The 18,643-nt window shown below is 45.1% G+C and overlaps 3 protein-coding genes across 3 annotated transcripts; 2 read left to right on the forward strand and 1 right to left on the reverse strand.

The window, feature by feature from the left end:
- Positions 1–1,281: 1,281 nt before the first annotated feature.
- LOC309547592 (uncharacterized protein) lies at positions 1,282–1,929 on the forward strand (the record flags this gene model as incomplete). The annotated part of the gene is made up of 1 exon (XM_082247465.1): positions 1,282–1,929. One exon carries the CDS (start codon positions 1,282–1,284, stop codon positions 1,927–1,929), a length of 648 nt encoding a protein of 215 aa, XP_082103591.1.
- A 6,592-nt stretch (positions 1,930–8,521) lies between these two features.
- On the reverse strand, positions 8,522–8,914 carry LOC309545276 (histone H2A type 1-like; the record flags this gene model as incomplete). Its single annotated transcript, XM_082244416.1, has 1 exon — positions 8,522–8,914. The coding sequence occupies one exon, from the start codon at positions 8,912–8,914 to the stop codon at positions 8,522–8,524; it is 393 nt and encodes a 130-aa protein (XP_082100542.1).
- Positions 8,915–9,242: 328 nt separating this feature from the next.
- Positions 9,243–9,623, forward strand: LOC309548324 (histone H2B 1.1; the record flags this gene model as incomplete). The annotated part of the gene is made up of 1 exon (XM_082248263.1): positions 9,243–9,623. One exon carries the CDS (start codon positions 9,243–9,245, stop codon positions 9,621–9,623), a length of 381 nt encoding a protein of 126 aa, XP_082104389.1.
- Positions 9,624–18,643: the final 9,020 nt, after the last annotated feature.

Below are 18,643 nucleotides of genomic sequence, written 5' to 3' on the forward strand. Positions count from 1 at the left end.
CCAAACGTCTTCCATTTGAGGATTATGGAGGCCACTGTGCTCTTAGGAACCTTAAGTGCAGCAGAAATCTTTTTGTAACCTTGGCCAGATCTGTGCCTTGCCACAATTCTGTCTCTGAGCTCTTCAGGCAGTTCCTTTGACCTCCTGATTCTCATTTGCTCTGACATTCATTGTGATCTGGAAGGTCTTATATAGACAGGTGTGTGGCTTTCCTAATCAAGTCCAATCAGTATAATCAAACACAGCTGGACTCAAATGAAGGTGTAGAACCATCTCAAGGATGATCAGAAGAAATGGAAAGCACCTGAGTTAAATATATGAGTGTCACAGCAAAGGGTCTGAATACTTAGGACCATGTGATATTTCAGTTTTTCTTTTTTAATAAATCTGCAACAATGTCAACAATTCTGTGTTTTTCTGTCAGTATGGGGTGCTATGTGTACATTCATGAGGAAGAAGAATGAACTTAAATGATTTTAGCAAATGGCTGCAATATAACAAAGAGTGAAAAATTTAAGGGGGTCTGAATACTTTCCGTACCCACTGTAAAACAAACATTATACATGAGTAGCCGCCAGTATAGATTTGCAGCAATATCGGACAATAAACATACTCAGAGTATAAAAACATGTTTATCATGGTGAGCAGATAATGATACATTGTATATTAAACATGACATTGTGTAATCAGCTGAGACATTTGTATGTATAACAATCTCTCCCATCACACAAGGATCTCATGTCACCGGCTGATGTTTTTCTTCCAGGCTCCTTCTACTCAGCTATAGATGAGCAGAGTTCTGTATTAGAGGGAAATGTTTCCTGATGGTCACTCTTCACTCATCTAATGTGAAGATCATTCTAGAGGGAGATGTGAGAAGATTGTTTTCTGTGTAGAAAAGAAGATAGAAGGAAGAATGGGACACACACTCAGGATGATGGAGGTGTTTGCAGCCTCTGTGTTCAGCCTCCTCAGCAGCTCCTGACAGCTGTAAGTGACCCCCGATAAGTGACAGTCCAGTGAGCAGATCGGGTCCCCGATGAAGATCGGGCAGCGTTCTATTTCAGATAAAAGTCGGTTTTCTATCTACCGGGGAAACACAACAAGAGAGAGAAGATTCTCCAACTACTCCATGATACTGAGTGGGCGTGTCTGATGTGTAACCAATAGCAGAGCGTGAGGCTTGTTGTGTACCGACCAATAGCAGTGTAGGAAGTTTAACTATATAATCCCAGAAGAGGTGAGTGGGGAGTTTATCTGTCCAATAGACTTTCTAGAATCATGACTGAGACTGAGAGCGCCCCAGCCGCCGCTCCTCCAGCGGAGCCCGCCGCCAAGAAGAAGCCGGCTAAGAAGGCGGCAGCCGGAGGAGCCAAGAAAGGCAGCAAGAAGCCGTCCGGTCCCAGCGTGTCCGAGCTCATCGTCACAGCCGTGGCCGCTTCCAAAGAGCGCAGCGGGGTCTCCCTGGCCGCCCTCAAGAAGCTCCTGGCCGCCTCAGGATACGATGTGGAGAAGAACAACAACCGCCTCAAGGTCGCCATCAGGGCGCTGGTGACTAAGGGGAGCCTCGTCCAGGTGAAAGGACATGGCGCCTCCGGATCCTTCAAGATCAACAAGAAGCAGCAAGAGGGCGACAAGGCCAAGAAAGCCCCCAAAAAGAAGCCAGCAGCTGCGGCCAAAAAGCCAGCCAAGTCCCCTAAGAAACCGGCGGCCAAGTCCCCCAAGAAGGCAGTAAAGTCCCCCAAGAAGGCAGCCAGCAAAGCGGCCAAGAAACCGGCAAAGGCTGCAGCTGCCAAGAAGGTGACAAAGAGCCCCAAGAAGCCCAAAGCTGCAGCCAAGCCCAAAAAAGCCGCCAAGAGTCCGGCTAAGAAGGCGGCAAAACCCAAGGCAGCAGCCAAGCCCAAGAAGGCCGCTCCGAAGAAGAAATAAATCCAAGCAGCAGCCGGAGGACTCCTTCATCTACACCCCCCAAAGGCTCTTCTCAGAGCCACCCACCTCCTCCTAACAGAGCTCTACATACCGAACACCGACCAGGAGCCTCATTATACCTCCTACCTCCACATCCTCATCACATTCTACACTGACTACTTACACCTCATCTTCTCACAGCCACCCACCTACCTCCTCCTCACACATCGCAACCCTACACAATCCCCTCTATAGAACAATTCCATCATACATTCATACAGCGGGAGATCCGAACGCATCGTGTGTGCATCGATATCGGTTATGCAATCCCCGGTGTCACATCTAGAAAACGATCATTCGGCAGTTTTCTCTAAAAGCTCTCATTGGTAGACAAATGAAGCACAAGCAACCGATTGGTGCAGCGGAGCATTTTCAAATTGGCCGCCAAAATCTCACAGCTTTGATTAATGTAACAGTTCCCTCCCAGAGGGGAGATGGGGAATAAATAAACTAATAATGGGAACAAAGGGGTTCCAGGGGAGTTCCCCGGATTCTCCCCAGCAATGATTTGTTTTCTATACAATATGGGATATATTCTTCCTTCCAGTCTCTCCATGTGTGCAGCCCCGGCCGGCTCTGATCTCCTCTCATTACACAGTGCTAGTAGAGGACATGACTGCCCCTTCCCTAGTGACACCCCCATGTGGAAGCCGGTTTATTCCCCCAATATTTTCTCTTCAGCTGATCAATCACCAAATCTCTATCTTTGCCAAGAGAAAACCGATAGAAGTATCTAGAAAAACTGATGAAATTATTGTTAGGTGTAAAAATGAGACACAGAAATGGTGGATGGGAAGTCAGTGTGTAGCTGTGTTCCCCTCCCCCTCTCTATCCGGGAATTATTGTATTGGGTTAGAGAAAAGCAGAGGAGATTCTCCAAGTATAGATTGTTCATAAAAGGTAGGAGTTGTTACTTTGTGATGGATTGATGATGGAAATAATTGCACTAATGAATAAATACCGAACCCCCCATCGAACTTTTGTACTTTTAAAGGCGAATTTTGCTTCTAGAAATATGTCTCCGACAAATCGGCTACAATTCTATCAGTTGAAAACTATTATCATTGAACGGATATAAAAGTAATACAGGGTCTAGATAAAAGGAGAAAGGAATGCAGCGAAGCTTCTCTCTTCAGCGGATAAGATGAGAATTTGCAGACTGGAGTTGGGAGAAGAAAAGAGAGGAAAGCGGAGATCTCCCCGGCGGGGTAAATTGGCTCGGTGTGATCATTGTACAAAAACTCATCACTAGAATTCTATTACAGCACGAGGAACCGATCCATACATTCATCGGAAAATAATTTTATATATATATATAAAAGTGTAATGCAAGTTGTTTGGATTCGCCCTGCATTCGGGGTAATAGATATATAGAGCTCTGTATATAGGAGGATGTGGTGGCTCTGAAAAGAGCCTTTGTGTTGGGATGATGGGAGTAGTAGTAGGGGTGGTGGTTCCGCTCCCCCTCTATGCCCTCTCTCCGCGGATGCGGCGTGCCAGCTGTATGTCTTTGGGCATGATGGTGACCCTCTTGGCGTGGATGGCGCACAGGTTGGTGTCCTCGAAGAGTCCGACGAGATAAGCCTCGGAAGCCTCTTGCAGAGCCATGACGGCGGAGCTCTGGAAGCGCAGGTCGGTCTTGAAGTCCTGGGCGATCTCTCGGACGAGGCGCTGGAAGGGCAGTTTGCGGATGAGCAGCTCGGTGGATTTCTGGTAGCGGCGGATCTCTCGGAGAGCCACGGTGCCGGGCCTGTAGCGGTGAGGCTTCTTGACTCCGCCGGTGGCCGGGGCGCTCTTGCGGGCGGCTTTGGTGGCCAGCTGCTTGCGGGGAGCTTTCCCTCCGGTGGACTTCCGGGCGGTCTGCTTGGTTCTCGCCATCTTTACTCAACTCTCTGCTGGAACAGTGAATGTGAATCATTGCCGCTCTGCAGAGCCATTTATACACAGCACTGCCTTCCGATTGGACAATTAAAGCACAGCCCTTTTCATGATTGGTTTACTTAAAAAAAAGCGTCATTTTTAAAATGCCCACCAAAATCTGCACGTTATCTTCGTAAGTAGAGATGTCTTCTTTGTGTGGGATGGGGGAAGGGAGTTCCTCTACATCATACAAGCGCTCTCTATTACCAAAAAGAGAAAACATTCATCAGAAATATCTTTATATTCAAAGATTAGAGACTCCCTGTAGATTTAAAAATTATAGACTGTGAGAATGGATTGGCGGTAGATCTCTACCTTTCTATATGATGGGAAATAAAGGATTCCATGTTTCATTATCAGATCTGTGTAGGATCATGGAACTGACCTCTATCAGACATGTAGTGGTTACAGATTTCCTCATATTAAAACTAGAATAAGAAAAAAGTGAAAGGACTGGTAGAAATCATGGCACTGCCAGATATGTACAATGAATCAATAACACAAATATTTCATGTCTGAAGAAGCAGATCTGTCCCCTCTTAGAAACATTGTAAACATTTTGCTGGTTTCTAGTTACAAAGTAAATGAAATTCTCTTCGGAGTATTGAATGGCTGAGGATCCTTTCTATCAGTTTTCCTTCCTGCCAAATGAGAAAATATTCATCAGAAATATGATATAAAATAAAAAAGATCGGAGATTCCTAATCGGTGTAAGAATTAGAAGATCTGAGATTGGACAGTTTTTCTCCATAATACAGTAAATGAGATGACAGAAAATCCTCCTCCGATCTCACTGATCTGATTATTCCGTTCTTAGTGAATAACAAGTAGAAAGTTGACTTGCACAGCTTCTTCCATCCAGCACAATTCTGTACTAACATGGAGGGACAGATCGCTGAGCAGACAATGAATCGTCCCCCCAGCATTGCCCTCCCTGCTCCGGGCAGATCTGGGATCAGTCGGTGTCATTGTTTCCAGATGGATCAGCGCTCAGGAAGTTTTCTATCAGATCCATTTCAATGAAATTGAACTAAACTGCTCCAATGTATTCTTTATGGAGGAGAAACACTGACACCTGCTGGTAAAAAGAGGAATGACTTCCGTGCGGGGATCTGTGAAGAGATACAATGTAATTTCATGGCTTCCTTTCCGAATCCATAGGAACAGAATAAAACGGATTAGTGTGTGCAGTTTGATAACAGAATTACAATTCATAGCTGAAGATCTGAGGAAATGGCATCCAGACTGCAAAATGTATCGGATTATTTTGCATGTTTTTTTTGTGTCAGATAAAACCTTTAGAAGTCGGCAGATGAGGGATCGCTCGGTGCGATCATTATTTCTAGATGTCCCATGTGGATCAGTATTAAACCCTAACACCTATTGCTGAATTCCCATTCCCCTTTCAATCAAATCCCTGTGTAATCATTATAATAGGTGTGCCGCTACTGCACCTTTCACACATAGATAGATAAATATACCGAAAATCTATCTATCTATCTATCTATCTATCTATCTATCTATCTATCTATCTATCTATCTATCTATCATCTTATGTGGATCTAAGATCGATCTGTAATGAATGATCCATTTGTCTATACGGTGGTACACCTCTAAATAAACAAGTAGGCTAAAAGATCTGATGGCTGAGAATGGGGCATGATTGATCCAGGGAGTATTGCTGCAGAATAACACATTAACTGATACAGTGCAATGATGGGGTGAGATTGGTTGGTGTATGAGCACTGAGGGATGGAATTGGTGTGTACCCCTCTGGTTATGTGCAGCAGCTGTGCCGGGTCCTATCCCATTCTAATAGAAGATGATGAGAGATCCGGGATTCTGGAGACATAATACAATGTGTGACCTCTCATCTGTTCCAGGACTCTGGGGGAACATGACTTGTGAGAGATCAGCAAAGGGTTCTAGATGTCCCAATCTATCTATGACCTGAAGGAACCCAGAGCCGATCGTTCATTGTGGGGACTTTATATAGTAATCTGGATAGGAAGGTCACCCGTGAAAGGTGTTGGAACATCTGTTATAAAAAGGAGGATGGATTGAGGGGAGAACTTTATATGCAGGAAGCGTTAATGGTCTATGAAGTCTTCTCTGGTCAAAATATGTAATACAAAGTCGGCTAAACGATTGTGATAATTATTGGGAAGGAAATGGATTTCTAGAAAATATTGGAAACTGATAATTCTTCATAAGACAATTGTCTAAATGTTGGGGTGGCTAGAAGAATTTTAGTTTCCATATTGATGGAAAAAAAGGGGGAGGGCAGTTGTATGGACATGTGAGTGCGCTCACATCTCTGGTATTCTTCTTTCTTTTTTCCGGTTGGGGTCATTTATCTAGGAGATCTGCACTCTACTAAAAGCTGGGAGGTATTATGTCTCGTTTTGGGTGGGGTGGGGGTGTTACAAATGCTGCATTTTATGGTATTTTTGCGATTTCTATGTACTTCATAATATATTATTTTATATATTCTTTTTTTATATTAGGATACTATTATATTTTATTCACTGAATGTGAATATTCCGATGTCTGTGTATGTAGTGAGGGCATTTATTTGGAGGATCCTGGGTGACGTCAGAGACATGACCTCACCAGTAATGATGATGAAATGAAATCCAATGGTCACCCAAAAGAAGTGAAAAGTTGCTCTTTCTGATGAATAAAGAGCATAATCGAGCGGGAAATTTAAATCAAGGAACTGCTGAGGATTGGATGATTGAGAGCACAGAGGGGCGGACTTATTGTGACGTCTGGACACTCCCTCCTCTAACCCCTCCCCATTATTCTCCATCAGGTCCGCTTAAGCTGCATATAAAGCGAGGCTGGGTGCTTTTCCTTCATATTCGTCTGAGACAGGAAGAATTTCGAGATGTCTGGTCGTGGTAAAGGAGGAAAGGGTCTGGGGAAAGGAGGCGCTAAGCGCCACAGGAAGGTGCTCCGGGACAACATCCAGGGCATCACCAAACCCGCCATCCGACGTTTGGCCCGCAGAGGGGGTGTTAAGCGCATCTCCGGTCTCATCTATGAGGAGACCCGCGGAGTGCTCAAAGTTTTCCTGGAGAATGTCATCCGCGATGCCGTCACCTACACCGAGCACGCCAAGAGGAAGACCGTCACCGCCATGGATGTCGTCTATGCCCTAAAACGCCAGGGCCGCACTCTCTACGGATTCGGAGGCTAAACCCCAACATCCACCGCTTACCCACTTCACCCCAACAAAGGTCCTTCTCAGGGCCACCCACCTTCTCATACAAAGAGCTGTAACCATTTATTTCTCTTAGATCAACTTTTAGCACGTCGGAATGAAAGCTTTTTAGCTAAACACATATTAATCCGATTGTACAACTTTATTTTACTTGGAATACAACAGATCGAAGCGATCTAGTGTCTATATTCTCTCCGCTTACAATATCGTTAGATCACTTTATTCTTTTTCAGCTAGCTTGTTGAGACACCGATAAACCCCTTTCTTAGGCATTACTCCCAGTCACCTCACATTTCTTTATAGAAATATTCGGGGTGTGATAAGGGGACAATAAATATCGCTCAGTGACATTTCTAGATGATCATTACTCTATTTTCTCATCATAAAGACAGGTAGAAGTCATGTGACTGTCGTGTTCTGTGTATAGCGGTGGATTCCGAGCACTTGCAATAAAGGACATTTTTTGGTCAGTAATAATCCGGTCACCCCTCTCTATTCTGATTTAAATTAAAGTGTTGATCTGTTTTTCCGATCAAAGTTCTCATCTGCTGATCTCAGTATTCAGGGTCGGATTTGGCGGTATAAAAGAAATGGATTTTTGTGTAACGATTTACACAATTCAGGCGGGTGAAATTTGAAATATTGGCCAATCAGAGTTGTGGGAGATCCCACAGCCAGCCACTAATGTCTTTCCTATGAGGAGTACAAAGAAAGTGTGCGATCTCTCTCCTTTCTCAGAGTAGAGGTCACGTGTTCAGTGACTTTCTAATCATCTCTACAGCAGGGCGGACTCTGAAGTATAAAACAACAAAACGGACGTTTATCAATGTATGGATTATCGTTGTGGAATTGCACTGTGAAATAAAGGGGCCGTTGATGAAAGCTGCTGTATTATCGTGATGGTAGATGTGAGAGGATGGGAAGTGTAGAGAATTGTGGCGGGAAACATGAAGATTGAAGCAATCAGAACTGTGAGATGACATGACAATGTATATTTGTGTTGCGGTGAAGGGGGGGGGGGGGTTCCTTTTCTTCAGGTGAGAGAAGGATTGTTTATTTTTAGAATGATTTGTGATGAGAAGGATGGAGGAGAATGAAGAGGAGTCCCTGTAATGAGAGGACATTGCTCTATAAAGGGACACTGAAAGCGTTCCAATATAAACATCTATCATCATTTCTTATTACTGCCACGTGTCATCCTAAGACATTGTTCCCCCCCATGGGGAATCACACCTTCTAGTCATAGTAAGTATTTTATTTCCTACGTGGAAAATAAATGCAATCTTTCATTGTTACAATCAGATCTCCGAATAACAATGCAGATGTATGCAGCTCTTTGTATGTAGATGTGGGTGGCTCTGAAAAGAGCCGTTGTTGTGTTGGGTGATGTGGGTGAACCGGTGGGGATTACTTGGTCTTGGCGGCCTTGTGGCTCTCGGTCTTCTTGGGCAGCAGCACGGCCTGGATGTTGGGCAGGACTCCTCCCTGGGCGATGGTGACGCCCCCGAGCAGCTTGTTGAGCTCCTCGTCGTTGCGGACAGCCAGCTGGAGGTGTCGGGGGATGATGCGGGTCTTCTTGTTGTCGCGGGCGGCGTTACCGGCCAGCTCGAGGATCTCAGCGGTGAGATACTCGAGGACGGCGGCCAGATAGACGGGAGCTCCGGCCCCGACCCGCTCGGCATAGTTACCCTTCCTGAGCAGGCGGTGAACACGACCGACTGGGAACTGCAGACCAGCCCGGGATGATCGGGTCTTGGCCTTAGCCCGAACCTTTCCTCCTTGTTTGCCGCGACCAGACATGATTCTGTGATATTGGAGCTCTCAAAGAGATGTGAATGGCTGGAGCCGCTCCCTTTCCTGTTATACTCTGAATGATATGACGTCTCGCCCTATGATTGGCCACGTTTGAAGTCAGCCAATGCTCTCTAGGTTTGTATCTAAACCAATCAGTAAATGAGGAAAGAAATCATGACGTCACTCCTCATCACATGACTGAGTCCTCCAATAGAAGAGTGAGGAGGATAGAGGCTCATTTGCATAGGACCGCCTATATAAGCAGCACATGAGGGCGGCGCCAGCACACTTTTCTCTTCTCAGAGCGGAGGAAACATTCTTCTTATCCCTTATCATGCCTGAACCAGCCAAGTCCGCCCCGGCGCCCAAGAAGGGCTCCAAGAAAGCCGTGACCAAGAGCCAGAAGAAGGACGGCAAGAAGCGGAGGAAGAGTAGGAAGGAGAGTTATGCCATCTACGTCTACAAGGTGCTCAAGCAGGTCCACCCCGACACCGGCATCTCCTCCAAGGCCATGAGCATCATGAACTCCTTCGTCAATGACATCTTCGAGCGCATCGCCGGCGAAGCTTCCCGCCTGGCTCATTACAACAAGCGCTCCACCATCACCTCCCGGGAGATACAGACCGCCGTCCGCCTCCTCCTGCCCGGAGAGCTGGCCAAGCACGCCGTCTCCGAGGGCACCAAGGCCGTCACCAAGTACACCAGCGCCAAGTAATACCCCTCCCCCACCCATCACCCCAACAACACACAAAGGCTCTTCTAAGAGCCACCCACATACTACACAACCGAGCTGTCATACAATCTTCATGTATCGTACAATGTATTACCTTTACAAGTTTTAGCTGTCCGGATAACAGAAAATGAACTCAAAATAACATCATTAATAATCCTGAGATGAGAAGTAGGTCGGTCAGACTGGAAGGGGAATGAATAAAACCTTCCTTCTAATCCCATCCTTCTTTATTGCAGAGATCGTCTCCCCTCTCTGGCTCTATACATTTCCTATTCCTCGCCTTGTACTGCACACACCCAACTGCTCTAATCACTTCTGCTACATTGTTACAATGAGAGATTCTCCGCAATCTCCCGCCTTACATTGTTCCTTTATCTAAATATAATTTGGGGAGATCGTGGAGCTTTTATTCCGCAACACAATGGGGGATAGAAGCAAGAAAAGTGAAACATTGTATCTGCTCAGTCATCTCAGATCGGCTAATCCGACACTGAATATTATTCATAGAAAATATCACTCTTTCCGGGACGGTCCCTTCACTTCCATGAAATATGTAGAAATATTATTCTGTTTTAAGGTTTGATTTTGCACTGTTATTGGATGTTTGCTATAATAGAGATCTATGAAAAGTCTACGGAACAAATCTTTTCTGGGCTGAAAACGGAGATAAATCTGCGAATAAAATTCTTTGGATTCCTCATAAAGACATCGCTGACCAATGAAGGCTGATAGTGAAACCGCTCACAATTCTGATTGGCTCAGATCTGAAATAGCTATTTTCAAATTTCCCGCCTGAATTGTGAAAACGTTACAGACAATCAGTCCCAATATAACACCAAATCCCACACTGAGATCATCAGATGAGATATTTATCCGAGAAATATCTTTACCACGTTATTTTCAGGCAGATTCACCGATTAGTACGGAATAAACAGAAATAGAAATGAAAGATTAAATAATGTAAAACATTTCCATAAGTTCTCAGAACGCAGAATCCCCCCCCCCCCCCCCACACACACACACTGCTACATACAGAACATGATAGTGAGATTACTTCTCTCATAGATCTCTACCTTTCTATGATGGGAAATAAAGTATTACATGTTTCATTATCAGATCTGTATATGATCGGGGAACTGGCCGATAATTAATGTTTCATCTTTCAGACATGACATGTAGCCGTTACGGATTCCCCCCTTACATCCTAAAATAAACAAAAACTGAAAGGACTGGTAGAAATCTGTAGTAATCATGACAGTTAGTGCTGAGCTCAGATTATTTCACCCCGGAGTCATCTACTGATCCATCAAACGGTTCTCAGCACCTTATCACTGGATTTGGGTCCCATATCCATACATAGCAATGCGTCTAATCTAAAGGATGGAGGGCAATGGAAACCAATCCCTGTAAGGAGATCACCTGCTTATCTAAACTCACATCAATTCAATGTGTTATATTAGACTTTAAAATCATATAAAAACTAAATTGCTGTTAGGACGGACAGGTGTCATTATAGCACATTGTCCTCCAGCCGGATCACAATCTTCGGTGTCTAAATATACAATCAGATCTCCCAAACATGTATGTCCGGCTCCTTCTTAGATAGAAGTGGGTGACTCTGAGAAGATCCGTTGGGTTTGGTAACAGAAAAAAAAAAAAAAATAAATAAAAATGATTGGGTTTACTTGGCGGGCTTGTGGCAGTAATATTCGAGGATTTTACCGCTTTGGTGGAAAAATTGAAGCTGAAAACCGACCCAAGTGACGTCATTTTGGAGGAAGATGAACAGATCTATGAATAGAACTTCTACAATGTCGGCTTTAGCGGTATAATGCGGCTGAATCTTCCTAACGGCCAGTTAAATTATGGCGGGAGATTTAAATATAGCAACTCGGAGCCATCATAGGCGTGGTCTATTAATAGCAAAGAGGGGAAATCTGGAATACAATGTGTTCTGACATTGGAGCTCTATGTAGGTGTTCATGGTTTTGGTTGGAGGAGTTTAGCGGTGAGTAGACGATCAGCATAGAACAGATTGGAATGAAAATAGATGAGAGAATGATGTCCTGTGATCACATTTCCCCTCATTACTATTCACCTGTATTACAAGTCTGAGTGCGATAAGAAGACAAAGTGTTTGCTTTTAGAGTGCCCTTTACCTGACAGTAATAATACAATTTATCACATTGATCAAATCTATCATTATTGAAGAATAGGAATAAAAACTGCGTATGAACGGCTCTTTGTACAGAGACGGGGGTGACACGTTTGTGATGCTACGATTAATATATATATAGTCAGAATAATTTCTATATATGCTATATTTTTTGCAGAGATCATCTCCACTTTCTGGCCACTTCCTATTCATCTCCTTGTACTGCACACACCGAAGTGTTGTACCTGGAATGTCCACAAGGTGGCAGGGCTTACTAAACTTTGATGCCTCACTCAAACATTGTTACAATAACAGATTCTCAACAATCTCCCGCCATAAAATTGTTACTTTGTATTTGGGAAGATCGTGGAGCTCTTAACTCGCAACACAATGGGAAATAGAAGCAAGAAAAACAAAACATTGTATCTACTCGGTCAGCCCAGTCAAATCTTTGTCTATTTGTATCTATTTAAAGAATCAGCAACAGATCAATGTACATAGCTAAATCCATGAGATGCCTGATAGGTAAATGACAAAAATATGTACAAAGTATCTGCTACATACAAATCTGATTACAATAATATCCCCTCGGATAACAGTCCTTTATATAAGTTAGAAGTAGAAATTTTTTCACGGAAATGTTTAGCTCATTTATTGGTGAAGTTACATACAATCTACAATCCTGCACCCCCCTTCGCTCCATAACTTCCGAACATCACATAACCTCTGAGCTGGACAACAAACGTCATTAAAGTCTCTGGGAACAAGGCCGGACAAATAAAAAGTGCTCTTTTTTAAAAGTATTATTATTTATGTTTTTTTTTTGTTAGGGTTTTAAGTGCTACAGAGTAAATATTAACATTTGAATTTAGTCAACTAGAGCAATAAATCCCCTGAAAAGCACAAGAAAAGAGATTAATGACCTGAAAATTATACAAAAATCCCCCCCCCCCCCCCCCACACACACACACACACACACACACACACACACACACACAAATGTGTCCAAAGATCAAGTTTGCACCTTTAGAGCAGGTTCACCCACCAAACAATGAAATCTTTAACAAGTGGTGTTTGCTGCTCAAATAATGTCTATAAACTAACACATTATTGGTTCAAACAATATATTGCTGCTAGCATTAACCACTTAATAGAGATGGCCTTGTGGTTCGCCCGGCGGTCAATTTGCGGCAAATTTTGCTTGTTCGCTACCCGCCAAATTTGCGAACACATGGCGTAGTTTGCGGCGGCCATATTAGTTTACATTGGGGAAAACTTTGAACCATGACACAGCCGTCAGGTGGAACAGGACAGCCAATTGAAACATTTCAGCACATGGACAGTCCCCCTACCCTATAAATAGCCCTTACCTGGCGGCCATTTCACGTTCCTCTTTTTGTCAGTGTAGGGAGAGGTCTGCTGTGCTCATCAGGGAGAGTTTTCTAGACACATAGCGCTGTGAAGATCCACAAAAGTCATTTTCAGGGCTGGTATTTCCGTATAGGCCTTCTACAGTCTCTTTTCAGGTTAGGGACAGGTATCCAGTGGTTGCTTTAGGGGCAGTTAGAGATCGGCTGCAGTCACACAAATTGCTATGTTAATGTCCACAATAGTCCTTTTCAGGGCTGGTATATCGGTAAAAGGTCCAGTCTTTCTTCAGTATAGGGACAGGTTATCCAGTCTGTGCTGTAGGGGCAGATAGAGATCGTCATCTGCAGTGACACAAATCGCTCTGTTAATGTCCACAAAAGTCATTTAAAGTGCTGCAATGTCGGTATAGGGTCTATTACAGTCTCTTTAGTATTGGGGCAGGTATCCAGTCTGTGCTGTAGGGGCAGTTAGAGATCGTCAGCAGTGACACAAATTGCTCTGTTAATGTCCAAAAAAGTCATTTAAAGGGCTGCAATTTTTTTTTGGTATTGCTGTGCAGTGCACTAAAAAGGGGGGTGGGGGAGGGGGTTAATCCACAGTATAATATACTTTGTAGAAAGCATATTATAGTGGATTAGTAGTATTATTGTGCACTGTGCAGCATTGTGACAGGTGTGCTGACTGAGCATTGCTGCAGCAATACTACACACAGTGACAAACTCTCTGGCCAATTATTTTTAGAGCTGGTGTGATAGACCAGTGGCCCCCCAATACCACATATTGAAGTGGGGTGTTATCTGAGTATACTTTTACAAGTGTATTTGTGTCCTGCAAACAATATTGCCTCTTTTGCTGAGTTAAGTCTGATACACACAGCAATAAACTCCCTGGCCAATTTTTTTCAACAACTGGTGTGATAGACCAGTGGCCCCACAATACCACATATTGAAGTGGGGTGTTATTTAACCACTTGCCGACCGAGTACGGTAGTACTACTGCGGCAAAGTGGTTCGTTATCGTCTGACGACGTAGTATTAACGTCGTCAGACACTCCCCCTTCTGGGCGGCGCTTGCGCGCCGCCGGAGGCTCGCTCCCGCTGTTTTCATTCACAGCGGGAGTCGGGCCAGGGGAGGAGCAGCGGCGATCGCCGCTGCTCTGCCCCGATCGCCGGGGATCTAGTGTGGAGATCCGCCCGCTGTGTGTAAACACAGCGGGCGGATCTCCATAGTGACAGGGAGTGACAGATCGGACTGTTCAGCATAGCTGGACATCCGATCTGTCCATGAATCACATAGTCACCTCCCCCCCTACACGTCAGTAAGCACTAGGCATACATTAACCCCTCCCTCTCCAATAAAATTAACCCCTTCCCTGCCAGTGTCATTTTTACAGTAACAGTGCATATATATAGCACTGATTACTGCAGTAATGTCACTGGTACCCCCAAAAGTGTCAAAAATGTCAGTCAAGGGTCCGATCTGTCCGCCGCAATGTCGCAGTCCCACAAAAAAAAATCGCAGATCGCCGCCATTACGCGTTAAAAAAAAAAAAACACCAAAAATGACAGAAATCTTTCCCTTTGTTAGTAAACACAATAACTTTTGCGCAAACCAATCAAAATATGCTTATTGCGATTTTTTTTTACCAAACATAGGTAGCAGAAAACAAATTGGCCAAAATTTTTTTAAAAAATTGTTTTTTACATCTTTTTTGGGGGGAATTTCATATAAAAAAATGTTAAAAATATTGTTATTTTTTCAAAATAAACGCTCTTTTTTTGTTTATAGCGCAAAAAGTAAAAATTGCACAGGTGATCAAATACCACCAAAAGAAAGCTCTGTTTGTGGGAAAAAAAGGACGTAAATTTTGTTTGGGTACGGCGTCGCACGACCGCGCAATTGTCAGTTGAAGTCGCACAGCGCCGAATCGCAAAAAGTGGCCTGGACGGAAGACAGCAAAATCCTCCGGTGGTAAAGTGGTTAACAGTATACTTTTCTAAGAGTGTATTTTAGTCCTGAAAAAAATTGGCCTCTCTTGCTGTGTTGACTGTGCTACACACGGTGACAACAGTTACTGGCCAATTATTTGTAGAACTGGTGTGATAGATACCCCAATACCCCCAATACCACATATTGAAGTGGGGTGTTATCTACCTTTTTCCAGATATAATGCAATTCTCTAGAGACTTTTGTCACAGGGTAATTAAAAAACATGACAGGCAGAGGAAGAGACAGAGACGTACGCAGGGGTGGTAGTGGTAGGGCAGGAGCAATAGGCCGGAGCCTAACTGTGAAGTTTCAAAAGGTGCGTACAATTACGGCAAAGGACGCACCAGACTTGGTTGAGTGGGTCACTCAGCCTTCCTCTTCTGCACCCTCCTCATCCTCTCTATCTGCACCCTCTTCGCGCTCTGCTGTGTGCACCCCCAAAGACACCACCACCACATACCCTCCACTTGAGTCACTGGAATTATTTTCCAATCCATCACAAAATGTTTGCGATGCACAGCCATTGTTGGCATTGGATCAGGAAGAGGAGGTAGCAAAAGCCGCCACTCAGCATTCTGACGACAGTACCCAGATCATCCCAAGGAGGTTGGTCCCCGCTGTTGCTGCCTACTCAGAAATCTTGAATGTTAGTAGTGGGGAAAGTGACGTGGATGATGACGAGCCTATGGACATCACGTGGGAGTCCACAAGAGAGAAAGAGGAAGGGAGTTCAGAGGGAGAGACGGGCCGGCAGATAGGGAGGAGAGGCAGGCAGAAGTTGCATTGCACAAGAGGTAGAAAGCAGACTGCAAATGTATCAGGAGCGAGCCATCAACCATGTACAGTCACATCTGGAATTTCCAGGATGCCGGAACATGGCTCCGCAGTGTGGGCTTTTTTTAATGTGTCCGTTGCTGACAACAATGTTGCCATCTGCAGCCTTTGCAGTCCATGCATAAGTCGCGGTAAGCCCAACACTCACCTAGGGACCACCGCCTTAAGAAGGCACCTGAACTCCCATCACCGAGCCCAGTGGGAGCAACACCATCAGAACCCACAAAGCAACACTCCAGGCTCTCATCGTCCAGCCCCTTCTCCTTCTCCTCTCTCCTCACATTTGCCCTCCACTCCACCTTCCATGATGCCGTCGTCACGTTGTTCTGGAAAAAGGCAGGCTTCTGTGGTCCAAATGTTGGAGCGGAAAGAAATAATGATGCCGGATAACCCTCTTGCCCAACGTTTGACTGCTGGCTTGTCGGAACTGATAGCCCGCCAACTACTGCCATATCAACTGTGGGACTCGGAGGCCTTTCGTAAATTTGTGACCATTGGAACAACACAATGGAAGGTCCAAGGCAGGAAATATTTCTTGCAAAAGGGCATTCCAGACCTGTATGGCCATGTTCAGCGGCAAGTGAATATATCTCTGGCACACAGTGTTAGTGCCAAGATACATCTGACCACAGACACATGGTCTAGCAATGGTCCTTTAGTTAAACCCATGTGAACTAATTTTTGGAGCCTATACAGGCCAACACTTACTTCTGTATACTGTGAATGCCTACTGTACCTCTAGCCATCAAATACTAAGTTCTTTGCTGTCAGTTCAACCCATGTGAGCTAATTTTTGGAGCCTATACAGGCCGACACTTACTTCTGTATACTGTGAACGCCTACTGTACCTCTAGCCATCAAATACTAAGTTCTTTGCTGTCAGTTAAACCCGTGTGAGTATATTAAAAAAAAAAAAGTATATAAAACGGTGTATCTCACACGTACAAACACAGACTAGGCCCCGATTACAATTTTTTGTACCCTAGACGGGAGGATGAGGAAGAGGAGTAGGAGTAGGAGGAGTTCGGAACAGGAGGCAAACTGAAGCGCCCTGCAATCCTCGGCAGTGGAAGGAGATGCGCCAAACAAATTTAAAAGGTGTATCTCACACGTACCGATACAGACTATGCCGCAATTTTTTTTTTTTTTACCCCCAAAAGGGTGTTTATTAAATAGCGGAATAGGGGGGGGGGCGTGTCCGGCCGGCAAGCGTGATGGCCGCATGAAGTGAGAGCTCCGGCATCCACCAGACTACAGCAACTCACAGCGGCTGACATTGTTCACTGCGGTCACGGTAATCGACCGAGGAGGCTCCTTACATCACCAGGCAGCGATGTCCAAGCGCAGGAAGGCGACAAAACCACCTCAGCGGCTGACCGACTTCTTCCCGGCGGCGCCGGCTCGAGGTACACAAAATGGCGCCGGACCCGGCGCGGCTCCCAGTCCCCAGTGCTATAGCGGCGGGGGCGACCCTCCTTTAGAGGACATGGCTGACATGGGGACGCTGGAGGAAAGCTCCCCACCCTCCTCTCCCACTACATCCAGCCCTGCAAAGTCCAAACAACGCCGCAATAGTGGAGACTCTTCCCCCTTCACACAGCGCACCTCAGACAAGGCCCAGAGGCCTCACAGATCCTCAGACCTCTCCATTGATCTGTTCCCTGCCTCAGACCAGCCTATCTCTGAAGCGACCATGAAGAGGATGCTCCTATCCTTCAGGAGCACACTCCATGCTGACTTTGACGACATGTTCAATGATATTAAAGGCAAAGTGCAGACTAATGACCATAGAATTCATCATTTAGAGTCTAAGATGGCGGATCTCTATCATGCACATAATGACCTTGTCGATGCTTATACCGACCAAGAGACTGAGTTACAACGCATCCAAACTAAACTAGCCGACTTAGAAGATCGCTCACGTCGGAATAACATTAAGTTCAGGGGGATCCCCGAAACTATCCCCCATAGTGAGCTGACCCGCTATGTACAACGCTTGATGAAGGCCCTCCTCCCGGCCTTGAGCGACATTGAACTGTGTGTGGACAGGGCCCACCGCATTCCAAAGCCCAAATTCCTGCCCGACACAACGCCTAGGGACACCCTAGCTCGCATACATTATTACCATGTAAAAGAGCGGGTCATGTTGGCGGCGAAACAGAGTCCAGCGGTCCCTGAAGAATTCATGGGTATCTCCCTTTATACAGATATCTCGCAGCAAACTGCACTTAACCGTAAGAAGCTGGCGCCCCTCACAAAGATGCTCCGCAATAACAAGGTGATTTACAAATGGGGTTTCCCCACAAAGCTTCTGGTCACCTGGAACGGCAAGACATATCCTATCTACAGTGTGGAGAAGGGGATACAGCTTTTCAAGCAGTGGCAACTTATACCTGACGAGACCCCTTTACCCAATGTTCCCCCATTGGAACGCCTGCACTCTGAATGGACATGATTTCCTACAAGCCTCTGCTTTCTGCATAAGTCAGATTCTTCTTCAACTTTCTGGAGGAATGCCGTGAGCTCCAATGTTTGCTGGTTTTGCTGCTTATTTTTTTTTCTATTTTTCTTTTTTGACGCTCTCTTTTCTCATTGCTTCACATCAGGTTTTTTTTTTGCCCTGGTGCGCCCTACAAATTCTCTGTGACAGCTC

The sequence above is a fragment of the Pelophylax lessonae genome (assembly GCF_965119305.1).
Source record: "Pelophylax lessonae genome assembly, chromosome: 2".
NCBI classification, from domain to species: Eukaryota; Metazoa; Chordata; class Amphibia; order Anura; family Ranidae; genus Pelophylax; species Pelophylax lessonae.